The following is a 20104-nucleotide window of genomic DNA, read 5'->3' as shown; positions in this document are numbered from 1 at the left end:
CATTATCCAAAAAGAACGTGACTCTCCATATCAAAAACAAAGAATAAGAAACAATTTGAGGGCGTTCTAAAATCTAAGGACTTACCAGATGATAAAATTTGTGGACTGACTAAATTGATTTGGAGAAAAGTAAAATAGAAAGAGAAAAGAACAGTGTCACAATGTTGTAAGTATCACTCAAATAGTAAATCAGCACTGCCAACCTTAAAACAGCCCAAGCATCCAATTGCATGGGGTTCTTACTAGTATATGCACGTGCATAAAGTACGTTGTCCAGTACTGCATCATGGTCTACATTGAAGCGATCGGCAATGTCCCGAAGGCGATCTGGACGGCTAGAGTATGCCAAGATTAAGGAGCCAATAAATCAATTCCAAAAAAAGTTTAAAAAACAACTACAAAATATAATACCTTACATAAATAAATTAACAGAGAAGCAAAACAGTGTACCTGCAAAGGTATTTTGAAGGATGCTAATAATCACTTAAAATCTATACCAGATTTTATTTTTCATAAGTGCCTCAATTTATGAATACCTTAGGCAGTGATAACAGTCATAGAAATCATGAGGCAGTAATGAATTTAAATATTAAATTATCTAATCTTTACAAAAACCTTGGAAGCTGGTTGTTATGGCCTAGATTACATTTTACAAATGAGCACACTGACAAACAGAGATTAGGCAAATGACTCAGGATTATGCAGCAAATCAGTTACAAGAGAAAAACTAGACACTAAGATTCGTGAATCTCCTTTGTTCTCAGTTCTATAAAAGCAGATCTATTCTAGGACGATGTTATCACTGAATTATAATTCAAGTCACTTCAAAGTGAATTGATTCACTCTCTTCATACTCCTTGCTGGTTCAATATGAAATAGTTTAACATACCGTTAATCACGTCTTGCCAAAAAATGATAAATTTGACTACATGAACCAAAGGGTCAAAAAAGTAACTTCAAGGGTCAGAAGAGAATTTTCAACCCAGGGTTTTTGGTTTATTTAGGGTTTAAAATCCACTTTCTTCTAAAGGAGTTGTGTTAGCTTTCTGAAGTTAATAAATTCATAAGGAGGCAAAGTCAGTGTACCTGCAAAGGGACTCTGGAAAATGCTAATAATCACTTATATCTATCTAAACTATAAAGAAGTAATAAACATTTTTTTTTTAGGTCTTGGTGATCCCGACAATATGTTTACAGTATCCTCTAAAGTGAAGTGAGGTAAAATAAAATGCATTATCTGTGGTCTCATTTCACTATGTTTACAGTGTTTACATAACACTGATCATACATAAGTAACTGTAATTCAAGGACCATTTATAATCTTATTTGTGACACTTGCAACTAGTTCAAGAAATGTTGACTTGAATTGTTTAGGATTTCCCAGACATCTATATCCTAATGCGCTATATACGCTCTTTTCTTCAGAGCTTTAGTGACAGCCACTAACATCTTCCATTGCTAGTGGGTATATCCAGTAAATATTTTTGGTGGACAAGTCAAAGAAGACTTTTGGAACTGGAAGAGGAACGTTTTTCACCCTGTCAGTTTTTACAAAACTCTGTTACTATGTGACCAGGAGTGTAAAAGTTGGGCTTATGCTGAAGGAAAGTTCAAATCAATTTACAAATACTAACTGATTACCATATGGAATCGATTACCATATTAACCAATTACCAATGCAAGGCATTATGGAAGATATAAGGAGTCATAAGACAATCCACGCCATAGGTAAGTTTAAAACATAATTAAGGAGGCAAAATATAAACACACAACAAGAATTATATCGAGAGAGCAGTATACAGGTAAAAGACCCTGAAAGAATAACACCCGGGTGTAGTGCTTGCTTGTCCTGGTCGCCCCAGCTGTTCCTCGCTACTCCCTCCTGCACAAGGTTTGGCTCCTAACTATTCCTCTCTACCATTCTTGATAAAATCCAAATTGCCCAAACGGTGGTTGTTATTCTGCAAGAAAAATTCCTCCCTCTCCAAGAACCGTCTGTAACCAACTATCTGAAACTAGCTGAGCTCCAGCTGAGCCTCTCTTGCTAAAGACCTATACAACATTCCACCCTCTTTCCCCAAGTTTGAAGTCTTCTTCAGAGTCTTCTCATGCCCGGTATTTGCAAATAAAGTCTTCTGCAAACACTTCTCTGGTTGTTTTCCTTCTTCTAGAGTATTTTAGATGGTGAATTCTATAACAGATCAAGAAGGACAAAGTTTTTCTAAGTTGGGTAATTAGAGAAGATTAGAAAAGGCAGGCCTACAAATAAGAGCCTTAAAGGATTTGTGTGATTCAGAAAGACTGTGAGGTAGGGATGGAGGGAGCAAATATTCAATAGGATAAAAATATACCATGCAAATTTCTCTATGACTGGCCAAATTAACATTCAAGAGCGAGAGCAAAATAAAGGCATTTTCAGATATGCCAGGGCTCAAAGTTTACCACCTAGATTACTTTCCTGAAAGAATTACTTGAGTAGATACTCCAGTAAAACAAAAATACAGGAAAGAAGAAGATTAGGGATGCAAGAAACCAAAATGAACAAAGAAAACAAGAATCTTTATAGTTAAATCTAAATAATTGCTGACATAACATTTTCAAATTTTAATAGCAAAGCATGTTTTAGAGGCAAGATCAGACTAGAACAGACTGATCTCTTTGCCTCTAATAGTGTGACAATAGTGAGTATGAGCTTAGAGCACCAGGCTGGGACTTCATTGTGAATCGCCTTACAAACTTGTGCAGGTCTTCCTTATTGTTAAAAAGAATTTCCTCTGAACCTGATACCTCCTCATACTACTGTATCTCTTCTTCTATTCATTGGTTAATTACACATTGCCTCAACTCTTTACTGTTTATTTGTAACAAGTTCCCATCATCTCACTTGACTGCAAATGCTCTCTTGGACTCTAATTTTAAAGCTCCGTGTGATCTTTCTCAGCTTGCACCTTCAGTCTCTCTCTCTCTTTCTCTCTCTCTGCAACATTGCTGACTACCCTTTTCTTCTTGAAACTTTCCTTTTGCTCGGCTTCCACACTGGATTTCCTCCTACTTCGTCTGTCTCTATGGGTTCCTCTTTTTAGTCTCTCTTCCTAAACATAGGCACACACCGAAGTTATGTTCTCAGTTCTCCTCTCTTCTCCCTAAGTTCTCTTGCTCCCTTGGCTATTCCATCCATATCTTTGGCCCTACTCCTTTCGCAAGCTGAGTCCAACAATTCAAACTGCCATATGGATGTCCTCTTATTCTTCATATTCACATTATTATAAAACGTCACACACTAAAATGAAACATCATCTTTTCTCTGAAACATGACCTGCCCAATTCTGTCATTAGTGTCATTATTCTCCCAGTATCTAGACAAAAAAACCTGAGAGTGGTTTCTCAAACCTCTTTCTTTCGTCTACCGAATACAGCCATCAAGTCCTACCAATTTTCCTCCTTAACATTTCTTGTCTTTTTCTTTTTATTCCTACTTCTTCCAACCTAAGTCAAGTTCTCATTACTTGCCTAAAATATTGCAAAAGTATCCATTTACACTCAGCATCCGGTTTCAAGGCCCTTCATGTCTAAGACCCAAATCACCTCTCAAGCCTTGCATTCTGGAATACCTTACAGTTTAATTAAACTGCAATTCTTTCTGCTACCCAAACAGGTTCTTCCCTTTTCCTTTCTGTGCTTTTGTTCTCTTCATACTTTCCCCTTTATTTGGGACCATGACTTTGAGTGAGTCAATAATCTTCTTTCTAACTGTTAAGAAAAATCTTTGGAGAAGTAAGAGGATTAAAAACAAAGAAGATATAATTTCCTCCCATGTATTTGTTCTGTCAATTTTATACCAAACTCTTTTGGAGAAGAGAAACCTTTTTAAATAAAAGTGACTTGAGAACTTGACCACCAATTGTTTTCCCTTTGGCTTTTCTCATTATTGCTAGTTTACAGGATGATTACAAAAATGACATATTTCAAACAAATTCTCTTTATAGTAACAGTACTATATCACACTACTATGTTAGCAACTTGTTTAAATAAAAGGGTACAAAGTATTTTCTGTATCAATGAAGATAATCTTCCCTCCTGAGTAGCCACCTCCTCCTGGAAGTTGAGCTGTCACTAGGAAGCAATGAAAAAATTAATTAATAGTAGTGGAGTGAATAAACTTTGTACAAATGAATATATAAACTAACATGGGATTTATGCTGGTTGCAACTCTTCAGTCAATCTAGCAAAGAATCATAATCCTTTAGTTTCTAAACAAACAGCATGCTATGTTTTAATATTACTAACCAGTGGTAAAATTGTAAGTATTCTGCCAGCATAGTAGTAATTCAACCAAGAATGTCACTATCTCTCACAATGGGAGATATTCATTAACATTAGTTCTCCTAAAGAATAGAAGTAGAATTTAAATATTACTTTCTTCTTATAATAAATAATCACAAATATAATTAATGCTATATAACTCATTTAAGTAACTTTTCAATTAATGTATATCAAATTTTAAAATGCCTTATCTTTATGTAGCAGTAGTTAACACTGAGGAATTACTTTACATTAGGTATATGCATTATTTCATTTATTTTTCAAAACAACCCTAAATTTGGCACTATCATCATTCCTATTTTAGTGATGGGGAAAAACAGAAAGGTGAAGCAACTTGCTCAAGGTCTCACAGCTATTAATGGTAGAGCCGAGACAGGAGCCAGGTATTTTGATTCCAGAATTCCCTTCTTAACCACTTTGCCATGCTCCTTCTACTTAGGTCAAAGAAATGCAGAGTAATGTCTTTGTGCAAAAGGAGGTACTTTTGCTTATTTTGTCTTAGAAAAATTTGTTTTTAAGTCTTTTTTAGGGCCAACTTTGCTCCATGGAAAGTAAGAGATTCTAGGCTTTGTGACATTCCTATAGATACAATATTGAAAAGATGGAATGGGAAAAATTGAGACAGTGGATGACTCTCCCCACCGACACATTCATATACCTATTTACCTGCTCCCTATTTCTATTCAGGTGTTCAGAGAGCAGCACATACAATGTCACCTCAAGCATCACACATTCAAAGACCAGTTCTGGTATTTGTGTAACCATGGGCAGTTTACTTAACATCTCTGAGTTTTAGTTTCCTGGCAAGTTTGTTCAGATTACATGAGATTATGTAAAGTACTAGGCACACGGTAGATTAGTAAGTGACAGCTATGATTATTATTATTATTGTTGTTGTTATGTATCCTTACCACAGAGGGTATGAGAGAGCTGGGTTTTTCCAGTTCGAAATTCTGTAAAATATAGAAAAAATTTTAAAAACTACACATAATTTTTAGATATTTTCATAAAGAATAAATATGGCCTCAGAGTATGGTTTTCTTTTCCAACTGTCAAATCTCACACATAAAGTACCTCTGTGTCACAAATGGATTCTGCATATATGAATACCAGTAGTAAAAACTTTTTAAAGGTATTTTTTCACAGAACTGTCCTTTAGATAAAAATTAATTTAAACCAAGTTTTCTTTAGGAATAGTCATATAAGTGAAAGTTTAAGACTCCACCACAGGAAGGAGAGCCTGGGGTTCTCCCACTGACCTAAGATCCTCGAAGGGCAGCTAAAGTAGTCTCAAATTGGTGGTATCCCCTAGCTACCAACAAAAGCAAACTCTCTCTGGAGGAAAACTTTCCCACTCACTAATTTAGACCCATTGAACTCCAATAGATTAAAATCAAGCAATAAGCTCACAAATATCAATAAATACACAAGAAGGTAAGCCACTAAGACTGAGAGTCAACAGAAATAATGAAACACAGATTCATTTCTCCAAGTCAACAGAAACAACAACAACAAAAACACAGATTTAGTTCTCTGAGAACTGCACATACTGGAATTGTCAGGCACAGTATATAATATAGCTTTGCATAAATTTTTTTAAAAAATAGAAGATATAACTAGGGAAGAGAAAATGTATTCTCTGTGTTCATGGAACATGCATTTCCTAGAAATAAGATTGGTTTCATTATTCAAATACCTTTTGAAGGAATGAGAGAAAAAAATTCTACTCTCTTCTATAGAAATCAGAGATAAAAAATGAAAAATGCCAATAAGACTCATCTGTTAATGTTGGAATATATTTTAATTGCAGCGCAGAATGATCATGTATTATGATAAGTGAGATTTCATCATAAATTCCAAAATAGATACAATTTACTATTGGTTGTTTATTTAATTATATATGTGTGTGTGCATATATATATATTTTTTTCATATAACAAAATATTAAGGTTCTACTTACCTCCAAAAGCTTCTGTGATTGCCATGCTTTCAATTCCACCTCCTAACAACTTACTGGAAATAGAAAGTAAGCATTAGTAACAGGAACAGAAATAGAGATACCAAGCAAGAAGAAAGTCTTAATATCATTATCATACATATATATCTATTTACCCAACGTGAACAGGAATTCTTTGCTGAATAAATGGCACTCCATCTGTTTAGATCACAGGTTCTACTGTGTATGGACAGGTGGATCAGCAAAATAATCTATAAGCCCTGCTGTTCTGACTTCTGGGTACCAATAGGAAATGGGCTATGCAGGCCTTATGTCTCACTAGTCTTTGGAATTGAATTGGAGTTTGAATAAATGGACTTAGTTATTAACTGGGTTTTTGATATTATGCTGGGACGATATTTCTAAAAGTCAACAGAATATCCATTTTTTTAAATGTACTGAGACGGGCCGGCCCCGTGGCTTGGTGGTTAAGTGAGCGCGCTCCACTGCTGGCGACCCGGGTTCGGATCCCGGGCTCGCACCGACGCGCTGCTTCTCCGGCCATGCTGGGGCCGCGTCCCACATACAGCAACTAGAAGGATGTGCAGCTGTGACACACAACTATCTACTGGGGCTTTGGGGGGAAAAAATAAATAAATAAAAATCTTTAAATGTACTGAGAAACATACCAAAAATAGATATTAGGAGAATGTAGTGATTGTCACCATGATTGATTTATCTCTCACAAACCAGATTCTACCAAGAACATGTCAGAATAGAAAATATTTAAAGATGTTATAGGTAATGCTAGCAGTTAGAATAACTGTCAGATTTTGACAGCATACATTTAATTGGTAATTCAGTGTTTTAGTGCATTTAATATTCTTGATATGAAAAGACCTAAAGTCATTATCTCATTCATTCATTAAATGCAATAAATATTAATTGTGTTAACTGGGCTAAGACCTGGTAGGAGCACTTTAAAAACCTTTGTAGTTTCTATTAGCATGACTTTTGGGACAGGATCAGAGATCAGACAAACCTTTAAGAGATATGGATAATCCAATAGATTTATATTTACATAGTTTAAGAGAGCAATTTAAATGTAAATTCAAGCAATATTGGAAGTTATCCACAAATTTAGCGAGGACTATGCACTTTAATGAGGAAAAGAAAAATCTGGATACTGACCTGCATAACTTGAATCTAAAGGACACGGGCCAAGAGACCATCCCATTCAGAGGGCATGCACTTGGAGATCCTATAAACTACCAACTATTAAAGAGAGCTTTACTTGTCCCTCCTCATCTTGAGAAAAATTACCCTGAAATGTTATAGCTCTGGAAAATCTCAGACAAAATTTCTGATTGATATGCTGAAAAGATAACCCCAAAATTTACCTGAAAGGGTACCCCAAATTATTTGGGATCACATAATTGTTCCCTTGCTGAAGCTCAGGAAAATTTAGAATTAGGTATAGAAATAGTGTTTTTAGATCTAGGGAGATCTAAAAATAGAAACACAAATCAAACCCACAGATTACTATTTTCACATTAAATTAGGGAATAACCTGTGCATATTTGGTATTTAAGAACTTCTAAAGTTTAAGAGAATTTGACATTTTTATAAAGCAGATTAGCTTCCAATCAATTAAATGATATAGATCTGCAGTTTCTAAGTTGATAACTAAGTTTATACACAGTATTTATTTGAACATTTAAGAGTGCTGAATTATAAGTTTAATTTATTAGATTTACAAAAGACGTTTAGGTAATTGGGAAGATTTTAATAATCAGACAAGTAAAGTTCTTAAAGGAAATATAATATTAAATTTATAAATAATTTAAAATGTTTAAGGAAATTTAGGTAACCACATTATAAACGCCCCCTTAAAATTTGCTAGATTTATAAATAGACTTGCAGCTCAAGAAAAAATGTATAACATTTTAATAAACCAAATACTGATTTTAAAAAATCTAGTTCCTGAGGAATCTTTTCTATGCCCAAAATCCAACATAGAGGACACCAGAAAATTATTACTGACAGTAAGAATTTCTCTAGCCCAATGGTTTTTTTTTAATTTTTATTTATTTTTTTCCCCCAAAGTCCCAGTAGATAGTTGTATGTCATAGTTACACAGCCTTCTAGTTGCTGTATGTGGGACGCAGCCTCAGCATGGCTGGAGAAGTGGTGCGTCGGTGCGCGCCGGAGATCCGAACCCAGGCCGCCAGCAGCGGAGCGCGCGCACTTAACCTCTACATCAGGGGGCCGGCCCTAGCCCAATGGTTCTTAAACCACGATGTAGTAGGGCAACTGGGGAATATCAAGTTGTCATTTGGATCAAGTTGTTTTGTTGACTTACTTGATTTTTTTTTTTTTTTTGTCAGGAAGATCAGCCCTGAGCTAACATCTGATGCCAATCCTCCTCTTTTTTCTGAGGAAGACTGGCCCTGGGCTAACATCCATGCCCATCTTCCTCTACTTTATATGGGACGCGCCACAGCATGGCTCAACAAGCAGTGCGTCAGTGCGTGCCTGGGATCTGACCCAGCGAACCCTGGGCCACCACAGTAGAGCGTGCACTTAACCGCTTGCGCCACCGGGCCGGCCCCTGATTTACTTGATTTTTGACCAATTTGCCTTGGAGTAGGATTTCCCAAAGACTCTTCCTCAACTGTTACTTGAAAAAAGGGTTTCGTGATTTTTAAAATTTGAGGCAATGCTAGGTTACAGAGGTGTTCTGTTGTACTGCAGGATTTCAGACCCTTTAATAGGCTAGTGTGCACTGTGAATCTCCAAGAGGAATATACAGTATACTGCAATTCCCCAACTTATTTCATTCACTGTTTGTTTATTCATGCAACAAATATTTATTGAGCACCTAGTCTGTGCTAGATTGTTCTATGCACTTGGGGTACAGCAGCGAACAAAAGAAAGAAATCTTTCACTTCATGGAGCTTGCATTCTAATGGGAGAAAAGACAATAAAAAAAATAAGTAAAATATGTGGTATGTCAGATGTTATTAAATGGTATGGATAAAAATCAGATCCAGAAAGGGGATAAGAAGCGCAGAAGATGAAGGTGGGGAGTTTAAATTTTCAAACAAAGCCATCAGAGAAGTCCTCATTGAGAAGTGGACATTTTAGCAAAGACCTGAAAGAGATGGCAGCAAGCCACAGATAATGAGGAAAGTGTTCCACGCAGACAGAATGCTAAGTGCAAAGTCCCTGGGGCAGGAGTGTATCTGGCATGTTCTAAGAATAGCAAAAAAGTCAGTGTGGTTGGTGCATAGTAAACTAGAAGAAGAATAAAAAATGAGATTAGGTTAGCGACTACAGAGGACTTTGGCTTTTGCTCTGAGTGAGATGGCGAGTCATTAGGGTGTTTTGGGCAGAGGAGTACCATAATCTGACCTATGTTTTAAAAGGATCATTCTGGCTCCTGTGTGAACAATCAACAATAGAGGTAAGGACTGCAGGAGGGAAGTTACTGAGAAGTTATTATAATAATCCAGAGGAGATATTAATGGGTGGCTTAGACTAGTGAGGTAACAGAGGAGGAGGTGATGAGAAATAATTGGAGTCATTCTTTCTTTCTCTGTACACATACACACACAAATAGAAAAAATATATAACTTTTTATTATGGAAAATTTCAAACATAAACAAAAGTAGACAAAAAAAGTTTAATAATGAACCATCATGTACCTATCACTCAACTTCAACAATTATCAACTATGAACTCATGGTCAATCTTTTTTCATATAAACCTCCCACCACTTCCCTTCCTTTTCATATTATTTTAAGCAGATTCTAGATAACATATCATTTCATCCTCAACAATTCAATAGGTATCTCTAAAAGATGAAGACTCACGTGTGTGTGTATGTGTGTGTGAGGAAGATTAGCCTTGAGCTAACATCCAATGCCAATCCTCCTCTTTTTGCTGAGGAAGATTGGCCCTGGGCTAACGTCCACGTCCATCTTCCTCTATTCGATATGGGACGTGCCACAGCATGGCTTGACAAGCAGTGCGTCAGTCCCTGCCCGGGATCTGAACATGCGAACCCTGGGCCGCCAAAGCAGAACGCACGAACTTAACCGCTAGGCCACCGGGCTGGCCCCAAGACTCTTATTTTTAACATGACTGCATTATCATTATCACATCTAAAAATTAGTAATTCCTTAATATCAACTATCTAATGAGTGTTCAATTTTCCATCTCAAATATGTCTTATTTTTTACAGTGTGTTTGGATCAGGATCCAAATAAGATCCACATATTGGGATTAGGTGATATCTCTTTTAAATCTCTTTTAATCTCTAGGTCTTCTCCCTGACTCCATCTCTTCTTTTAACCCTTGTAATTTATTTCTTGAAGAAACTGCGTGGTTTGTTCTGACTAAATATATTTGAAGGTAGAGCAGACAGGATTTGTTGATGGATTCGAGTTAGGGTGTGAGAGGGGAAAAAAAGGTGTCACCAAGGATGACACTAAGGTTTTCAGTCTGAGGATCAGGAAAGAGACAGATCTGAGATGAGGGAGACTTTGGGAGAAGCAGATTTGGGGCTAAGATCAAAAGTTTGGTTTTGGACCTGTGAAATCTGAGCTGCCTAGCAGACATCCAAGTGGAGGCATATTTGACTACGAAACCCTTTTTTCTTGGAGTACTTTGTGAGGCCAAGGTTTTGAGGAATACTTTGAGGAAATACCACTTTCGTTGAAATTGCTCTTGGCCACTGCTCTAACTTATGAAATAGTAATTCTGCCTAGTAAGGTAGGGAAAAAAATACATTCTAGTCAACTTGCATTGGGAAGATGATGACTATGTCTCAGGAATCATAAGATAGTAAATAAAAAGGGAAGTTAAAACTGCTGATGTTGAAGAGCAAAACCAACACTGGATTATTGCTTCTAAACTAGTCAGTCTAACAACTAATTTTTAAGTAAAACCAAAAGTCAAATGGAATTTTCTTCACCAGTGGAGAAGAAAAGGAAATTAAAAGTTAAGCTGAGTTTTAAAATGATTTGTAGATTAATATAGACTGATTCAGAAACTACTTATGTCTTGGGTCTAAATTTCTTCTAAGAAATTTAATCTTGTTTTTTACAAGCAGTCTAGAATTTGTTTGCTTCAGTTGCCTTTTGAGAAAAAAAAAACTACTTCAAAAGAAGAAGCTATCTCTACTACTTATACGTATAGTAAAAATAACAACCAGATAGAGAAAAAGAAATATAGTATTCCAAAGATTGTGCTTAGTGGTTATAAAAAATATGAGATACATACTCAAATTCCTGGCTCCCAGTGGTGATATGGAAAACCATCTTCCTCTTCTCACTGTACTCAAATGCAGTCAAGAATCCTGGTTCCTACAGAAAGACAAAGGAAAAGTTTCAAAAAGGGTATAAGATGATGGTTTTAATTTCAAATGCTGCCAAAAACTGTATACTTGGTTATCAGTCATCATTTGATATAAGCTACTGTCAATTTTTTTTTTTTTTTAATAATTTTACTTATTTATTTTTTCCCCCCAAAGCCCCAGTAGATAGTTGTATGTCATAGCTGCACATCCTTCTAGTTGCCGTATGTGGGACACGGCCTCAGCATGGCTGGAGAAGCAGTGCGTTGGTGTGCGCCAGGGATCAAACCCAGGCCGCCAGCAGCGGAGCGCGCGCACTTAACCGCTAAGCCACAGGGCCGGCCCTGTCAATTTGTTTTTGAAGGCAGCACAAGATCGTGGTTAAGAACACAGGCTCTTGAGCCACCCTACCTAGGTTCAAAATATGTCTCTAATACTTATTAGTTGTGTGATGTGGGGTAAACTACTTAATCTTGCTGTACTTCAGGTTCCTCTTTTGGGTCAAATGGGGATAATAATACTGTCTTTCTCATAGGGTAGTTGTAAAGATGAAATAAGATATATTTATGGCATAAAGCAGAATGGTATTTTATTAAGCGATTCAGTTGATTTCATTCAACAGCATCATTTTCCCCCAGCTTTAGAAATTACAAGGAGCACAGACATTCCAGTTTTCACTATTCATGAAACAATATTTTTCACATGGTAGATATACTGCTTATTTGCTGAATTAATGAGGTACAGTTGATGCAGTGGTACAACTAGTGAAAACAGGCCCTGATGTGGTCTAACGTATTTCCCTCTTTGTTGTTTTATACTATGACAGTGGTTCTCGAACTCTGGAGAACCTGAGGGGGAAAAAAAATTCCAGGCCCTATCCTACTTCAATGAGCCTGAGCTTGTGTGTTCTTTATTAGCCACTCCAGGTGATTCTGATACACACCAATGTTTAGAACCACTGTACTATGAAATTGACTCCCTTTCTCTCTCTTTCTCAGCTCTCTCTCAATCTCTTTCCCTCTCTTTAAGAATAAACAGCTTGAGTTAAGAAATATAAGACTCTGGGTGCAGTAGTGGGTGCTTGAGAAGGAGAGGGGTTCTTTTCTTTGGTGATGGGATAATTTTCCAAAGAAAAGACTACTGCCTAGGAGCTAAGTAGCAGTTTTCCAAACACTGGGTACTGCTCCAGGGCTTCCTTAGACACCCTGGCAGTTGGAGAATTGACCTGTGGGTATACTGCCTAGTGTACTCAGAAGCTAGAGCAACTGAGCTGTGTTCAGATCAGTTCACTTGGGGCCTCTCCATGTTCAGGACCACACTGCCACTTGCATCATTCTTGTGCAGTGCCTCTGGGGAAGGAAACCAAATGGCTGTCAGGAAGAGAACTTCTAGGACTTGCTGGGAATGAGATCTTCACATACACAGGTAGAAACAGAGAGGCTCACTCTTCTGCAAAGAGGGAGACTTGGGGCACGTTCCTATTTCCAGAGCTGGTGCCTCCAGTGGCTCCAAAAGCTCTACACAAAAACTTGGGTGAAAGCCATACATTTTTGCTTGGAGCCTCTCAGCTGCCTGGGCCTCTCATAGTCCGTGGGTCCAGCTACAAAGTATGGGTTTAGCTCAGCTTTAGCTCATATAATATTTGAGGAGACAAGACAAAAATAAGGAGGAGGAACGTAAAAAACAAAAATAAAAAGAAGAGGCAGAGAAACAGAAAGGGAAAAAAAGTAATATAAAGGGAGACAAAAAGAAAAGTTTTGGTAAAAATAATTACCTTCATAGTGTTCCAGGTCTCTTAACCCCTGCCTCAATCTTTCAGAAACTAATTACTGTTTCTTTGAAACTGAAGTGATAAAAAGTTAACATGGGGAGTACAATATAATATATATAATATTTAATATAGTATATAGTATAATATATTGTGGGAGCTCAGAGTTCCCACAATAGTTTCTAGTGTTCACAATGAGAAAGGCTACAGAGACTCACAGAGCCCCTGTCAGCTAAAACATCAAAGAATGGATTTTGCTTACGATAAGTTTGTTGGCTGCCTCTTTAATCTTGTCCACTTTTGCTTCTGAGAGGCCTTTGACATTGCAGAGGGCTCTTCTTGTTGTCATTTGTATCCCTTTGATGGTACAGATGCCTACTGACTTCAGTTTCTTAATGTCAGCCATGTTCTGTAATTAAAAGAAGGGGTGTAGCAGATTGATAAAATGCCAGCCTGAAAGGCTCCCATACTATGTCATGTGCTTTTGTGTCCATCTCTTTCCACCACCATGCCAATTTTATACAAGCAGCCAGGTGGAACCCACCCACCATGTAGCCGAATGTTCTGGAAATATCTCAGTAGAACATACCCAGCACGCTGCCAAATGTTCTGACTGTGCCCTGATTTCCCAAGAATGTTAGTGAGACCATGGCAATGTAACAAGGAATTCAAAAGAAAAGTCTGTTGGTAGAAAAGCTTACAAAATTATCACACATTCACCCCCTCAGTTCAGCTCCTTCCTTCTACAGAACTTCATTACCAGTATGTTCTTTTAAAATTTTTAAAGATTTTTTTCCCTCTATCCTTGGAGAATGCAAATAACTACATCACCAAAGGACCAGGATTTTCTCTTGCTCCGACTTTCTAAATCCAACTCAAAGAGACTAAATGTGAGGGCTTCAAAAGGTAATGTCAGAGAAATTTTACTGTCAACCAATTGCTGTTGAAATTTATCTAGTTTGTTACTCAAAGTCTGGTTTTCTGTCAACATCATTTATTCTAATCACCTGACACAGAAGGCGAATTTTCTGTTGATGAAGACAGTAGATAGCTCTGAATACTTCCAGTTGGACCAGTGGTTCTCAACCGGGGGCAATTTTGCCCCCTGGGGACACGACAATTTCTGGAGAAATTTCTGGTTGTGACAACTGGAGGGTGCTACTGGTATACAGTGAGTGATTAGAAGGCACGGATGCTGTTAAACACCCTGCACAGGACAGCTCGCCCCCCGCCGCCCCTGCCCATAAAGAACTCCCAGTCCCAAATGTCAATAGGGTCAAAGCTGAGAAACTCTGGATTGGACAATTCCACACAGCATTGAAAAAATACTTACAATTCCATGTTTTTGTAACAGGTCAATGTCTTGAAACAAAGATTCCTGAAGGATACGGAACAGAAAAAAAATGGAATTTTGATTCTTCATATACAACTATTTGACATCTTTTAAAGAGTTAATTCAATATTACGAGTCACTCCAAAATGCCTCAAATTCCATTTCTCTAGACAGATTGAAGTAGGATCAATAATGCTTTTTCAAACACATTGTTACATACTTAGAAGAAGTACCAACATTGAAAGGGCTGGGAAGCCCAATACTTTTGTCATGGCCTCTTCAAATTTTAAGACCTTAACTGAAAGGAGTGGAACAACATTTAACCTATTTTTAAACATGTTTTCTCAACCTTCTTCCCCACCAGACCTTGAACATCTTCCTCCGCTATTTGGTACCAGTATGCATAGGTACCAGTATGGCCATACCAGTTGTTAAATTATTAAAATACTTCCATGCCAGTTGCTAAGTAGCTAATTTTAGCATCCCTTGCCAAACAAGTTGTTATATATTTGTAATATTGCCTCTCTCTAGAACTATGTTTTATTTCTACTCTCAGTTTCTAAAAATAGTAGCCAACAGAGAAGGAACTTCATTTTTGTGGAATGACTGAATGTCTACATATCTTTCAACATTCCAGTCATACCTCTTCGTCTTGGAATCCTGGTTCTTCCTGCACAACTTGATCTTCCTTCATATTGAAAAGTGAGCAGCAGAAAAATAATCAATTCTAGGAAAATAAGAAATATTAAGAAGTAGTCATAGATCATATAGTACAAAATCCTTTGCCCAGAGAACTCCTTGATTTCATTTCAAAGTCATCAAAGACCAGAAGGACAATTAGACAAACATTTAGTTTGGAATGACTGGGCTGGCCTATCTTCTTTCTGCTAAGCATGTGGCATTATTTATTTTGTGGGTGTATGTATGTGGGGGTGGGGGACTGAGTTTCTTCTCTCTTGCCTAAAAACTAGTTACTTTTTATCATCTCTTGATTTCCTATAGCACAGTTAATCATGGCTGTCTGATAATATCTTTTTTGTTGTCTTGGAATGTTATTTAGAATTGCATATTGCTGTTTAACCTTTCACGTTTATGTTAACCACATTCTAAGAACTTCGACCTTGTGTCATTCTTCCCCTGTCCTCCCTGGCTCCTAGAACTTAGTTTACCCTCAAAAAAACAGATTTTATTTTTCTCATATATAATGAATGCCTGCTTGCTTGCTAATTATGGTTGGGCTCTCTTGTAACACATATATCATTTTGTTTCATAAAACAAAAGATGTATTTTGTTTTATTAGTTTCATGATTTTTTTAAGATTTAAAATTATGGTGGATACCCAATATTATAATGTTAGGGCCAGTAAGCAGATAAATAGAGTCTTTGATTTAACACTGTAGCAGTTGTTTTAAGATCTCAGGAATCTACAGGGCATGACTGTGTTCATTAGGATAAAATGTGGTCCAAGTAATCACTTTTATTGGTCTATTCCATCTCTTCACTTAATATCAAAGCCAGGAGTTGGGGCCCAGCAGAACGGGAACTAACTACTACGAGTATGGTCGCTACCACCTAGTACCTCTAAATAGCAAAGTATCCAAGACAAACGAGGAGACAGGATAAATGGAATCTTCTGGAATTCTGTCCCTCAGATCTCATCTTATACATGATCACCCCAAATTCCACACTGACTGTCCTCACTGAAGAAAAAAAAATCATCCGTTTCTTCCCTCTTGATAAAATGAAAAGATTGTTCTCCATCTTTCTCAAGTAGCAATGGATGGACTGAACAGTTGATCTAAAGTAGGGCCCCCAGACACCTCGGGTTAGGCTCCCGCAGCCGTCTGTTACGGTGGGGGAGCGTGGGCCAGGCCACCCTCGACGCCTCCCTCGGCGGGAGGCCTGGGCAGCACCCGCCGCTGGACGTTTTCCTGACACCTGATTCCCTCCTAAGGAGGCCGAGGCGGCCACTTCAAGACCCAGGTCTGACTTGATTTAAACTAAAGATGCTGGAAATCCCTCGAGATCACTGAGATTCCTCCCGGGGGTGGGGACGAGACACACAAAGCTAGCAGGCCAGGCCCAGCAACGACCGCCACGCACTACCAAAGAAAGGAACCCTTGAGTTTCCCCACGGATTCCTCATACGCTTGCCCTTTTTGCCACAAACCCCGCTCGTACCCACAGACGCCCCGAGATTTCCAAGGAGAATCCCTTCCGCCCCCCGCCCGGCCTTTCCAGTCCTCAGGGATTCGACTCGGACCCAGAACGCAGAGACCGGCGGCCCTCGCGTCGCTGACCAGAGGGTTTGGCGCCAAATGACGAGAGCTCGAGCGCGCGACCGGCGTGGGCGTGGCAAGGACAGAGGGGGCGGGGCGGAGGGCGAGGGGCGGGGCGAGGACCGAGGGGCGGGCCCACAGTGGACGGGGCGGGGAGCGGACCGAGGGGAGAGGGAGCTGCCAGGAGCCGCCAAAGGAGCCTGTGGGGGTGGCGGGCTGGGGTGAGGGAGGGGCGCTGAGGTGGAGGCAGGGTGCTGAGGAGAGGGGCTTTGATGGGAGGGGAGGCTGAGGAGTCCGTTGGGCGGAGGGAGATTCTAAGGTCAGGGAGAGGACTCTGAGGACACTGCGGAGACGCGTCGAAATTAGGGGGTACTGAGGTGGGCGCTGAGGTGAAGACAGGCTGCTTTGACAAGGAAGACCCTTAAGTAGGGCCTGTTCTGAGATGAAAAGAGGCCGTTGGAAGGGGGTCATGAGGTGGAAAACTTCGAGGCAGGGGAGGGGTGCTGTGCGGAGGTGGCTGATGTGGCGACAGGTGACATGCAGAATGCTTATCTTAATCAGGACCCTCGGGTTAGGAGGTCGAATATGGGGGTCTTTTGCCCCCTGCTCAAGGCTTTTCTTTTCACTCCAAGATTTTCATACCTGGCTTCATAGTCTGTACCCAACACCTTAGTGTTCCTAATTTCTCTTTCTTCTCTAAGACTCTCCAGTTTGTGATTGAGGCACCCAAGGCCCATTCAGGATGGAGAGTAATTTTTCTTCGTCTTAACTTGAAATTTTAAATAGAAAACAGAAGCCAAACATATTTTGGTCCAGCTTTTAAATAGAAATTTGAGGCCAGTCTTCATGCCAGCAGAGCCGTCTCTGGCAGCGTCATCCTCCTCCCCTTAAATGGAGCCTGACTGTTGAGGAGAGTCATGAAACATTTGAAAGAGCATCTGTCGAGGTGGAGGCTGTGATGTATCTTGGATGAATATCTGTGCAAACACTTCTTTGGGTTCAAGACCTAGTACAGGATGACCCTTTTTCTTCAGTGACTGAATCATTTTGCGGGAATAAATAGCAAAAAAATTACCACAATAGCAGTTGGCATTTTGTAGGACATTTTTTCCCCTGGTGGATTGTTTAAAGAGCCAATGAATAACTGCCACAGCTCTTCAAAATTTGTTATTTTCCAGAAATACCGCCTGTCAGTGTTAAATGGAAATTAATGCCCATTTTGGGGATGAACTGGATAACGATGATAGGCTTTCACTTTGAGGCCTCACCTAAAATAATTATAGTAACTTCTGAGCAACTTGTTAGAGGGAGACATCAACTGTATGGAAGAGCTGTAAAGAGCACAGCAAGATGATTTAGGGAAATATAACATATGTAGTTTGGTGTAGTGACAGCTGGGAGAGAGAAATGTTCATAATATTTGAAGGTTGTGTGCACTACACTTAAAGAAAGAAACTGAAATGAGCTTGCTAATGATATTCATGAAGTGAGGATAAAAATCTTATTTGGATATAACATTGATGGTTATATGCAACTTTTTAAATGTTTTTTTAAAAACCAAAAACCTAGGGTAGTTAAAAAGTACACTTGAAGATCTTTGCACTCAAATCAGGAGAGAAAAAAAAAAGAAAAAAGACTAGTCTTTCATATCATACAAAAATTCTGAATATGATGAAGGTGGCATTTCAAATCTGTGGGGAACTGATGAATTCAATGAATGGTGTTGGAACAACTACGTGGCCATCTGGAAGAAAAATAAAATTGGAACCATACTTCACACCTTATACCAAAATAAATTGCATATGGATCGAGAAATTAAATCTGAACAATAAAATAATAAAAGTGCTAGAAGAAAACATGAGACAATTTTTTATTATCTCAGAATAAGAAAAAATCTTTTTAGGGGCCGGTCCGGTGGCGCCAGCGATTAAGTGCACGCGCTCCGCTGTGGCGGCCTGGGGTTTGCCGGTTCAGATCTTGGGCGCGCACTGACGCACAGTTTGTCAAGCCATGCTGTGGCGGCGTCCCATATAAAGTGGAGGAAGATGGGCACAGATGTTAGCACAGGGCCAGTCTTCCTCAGCGAAAAAAAAAAAAAAAAAGAGGACGCTTGGCAGATGTTAGCACAGGGCTGATCTTCCTCACAAAAAAAAAGAAAAATCTTTTTAAGTATGACACAAATTTAGAAGCCATAAAAATGACTACATTAAAAAAAATCCTACATGGCAAAATGCTACTTTTCTATCCTAGATATAGAACATGGCAAGCCAGAGCTTTTGTGTCAATTAGTAACCAATTAGGAATTGTGTCAATTAGCTTTCCCAATTTCTCAAATCCTTCAGTGAGTCTACAAATTTTCTAAAAATTTTGTGTTATTTTTATGATATTCTAAGAAATAAAACAGGCAGCGGGATTACAGTTAAGACCTGAAATTTAAACCATTACACTTTACTGCCCCTCTGTGGACAACCACATTAAAATCAAATAGAGGCATATACGATTCCACTGCGGACTGTTGGGTTGTCTCAAACTGGTGCCTGTGGATACATATTCTTGGAGCTTCAAGAGCTCAAATTTGAGAAATGCTTTAGTAGAGAACTAAAGAATGAAGAATCATCACAGAAAATAATTTTTCTGGGTACATCTCCCCTTAAATATATTTAATTCATTCAAAAGATGTTTATTGAATCCCTACTATTTGTCAGACACTGCTAGATGTTGGGTGCTAGAAATTCAACAACAAACAACATACAAACCCTAGTGGGAGCTACAGATAAGTATATGAGCAGTTACAGTAGTATATATACATGTATATATAAAAACACATACATACATACATATATATCAGTCATTTGGGGCTTTCTCATTTGTTGATTTATTTCCAAATTTGAAAAACTTCCAATTTTGGCACATAGCTGCCCAGAGAGGCATGCCTGTGACAGTTTATTTAACCAACATTTATTAAACACTGCTTGGTCCCAGCTCTCTAATGGATATGGAGATAAAGACAGGTCTCTGCCCTCAAGAAGCCATGAGTCTAGCAGGAAAAATAGATACAGAAACAGATAATCACCTACAGGGCAAGATAAGAGGGATTACACGTGCA

General features: G+C 38.5%; 1 protein-coding gene across 1 annotated transcript in view; it reads right to left on the bottom strand.

Annotated features, from left to right (window-relative positions):
• Window positions 1–16978, bottom strand: part of DMC1 (DNA meiotic recombinase 1) — a 44795-nt gene extending 27817 nt beyond the window's left edge. Inside the window, exons 1-9 of the mRNA XM_014793358.2 lie at window positions 16901–16978; window positions 15363–15446; window positions 14720–14764; window positions 13649–13795; window positions 11546–11628; window positions 6284–6336; window positions 5235–5276; window positions 4041–4113; window positions 244–335 (exon numbers count right to left, since the gene is read on the bottom strand). Coding sequence (XP_014648844.1) covers window positions 244–335; window positions 4041–4113; window positions 5235–5276; window positions 6284–6336; window positions 11546–11628; window positions 13649–13795; window positions 14720–14764; window positions 15363–15413 — 586 coding nt within the window. The 5' untranslated portion in view covers window positions 15414–15446; window positions 16901–16978. The remainder of the gene's footprint in view (window positions 1–243; window positions 336–4040; window positions 4114–5234; window positions 5277–6283; window positions 6337–11545; window positions 11629–13648; window positions 13796–14719; window positions 14765–15362; window positions 15447–16900) is intronic.
• Between the last annotated feature and the right edge of the window lie 3126 nt (window positions 16979–20104).

This window comes from Ceratotherium simum, chromosome 25, assembly GCF_057802395.1.
Source record: "Ceratotherium simum simum isolate JZ-2026a chromosome 25, ASM5780239v1, whole genome shotgun sequence".
Lineage (NCBI taxonomy): Eukaryota > Metazoa > Chordata > Mammalia > Perissodactyla > Rhinocerotidae > Ceratotherium > Ceratotherium simum.
This window is presented reverse-complemented; position numbering and strand designations above follow the sequence as displayed.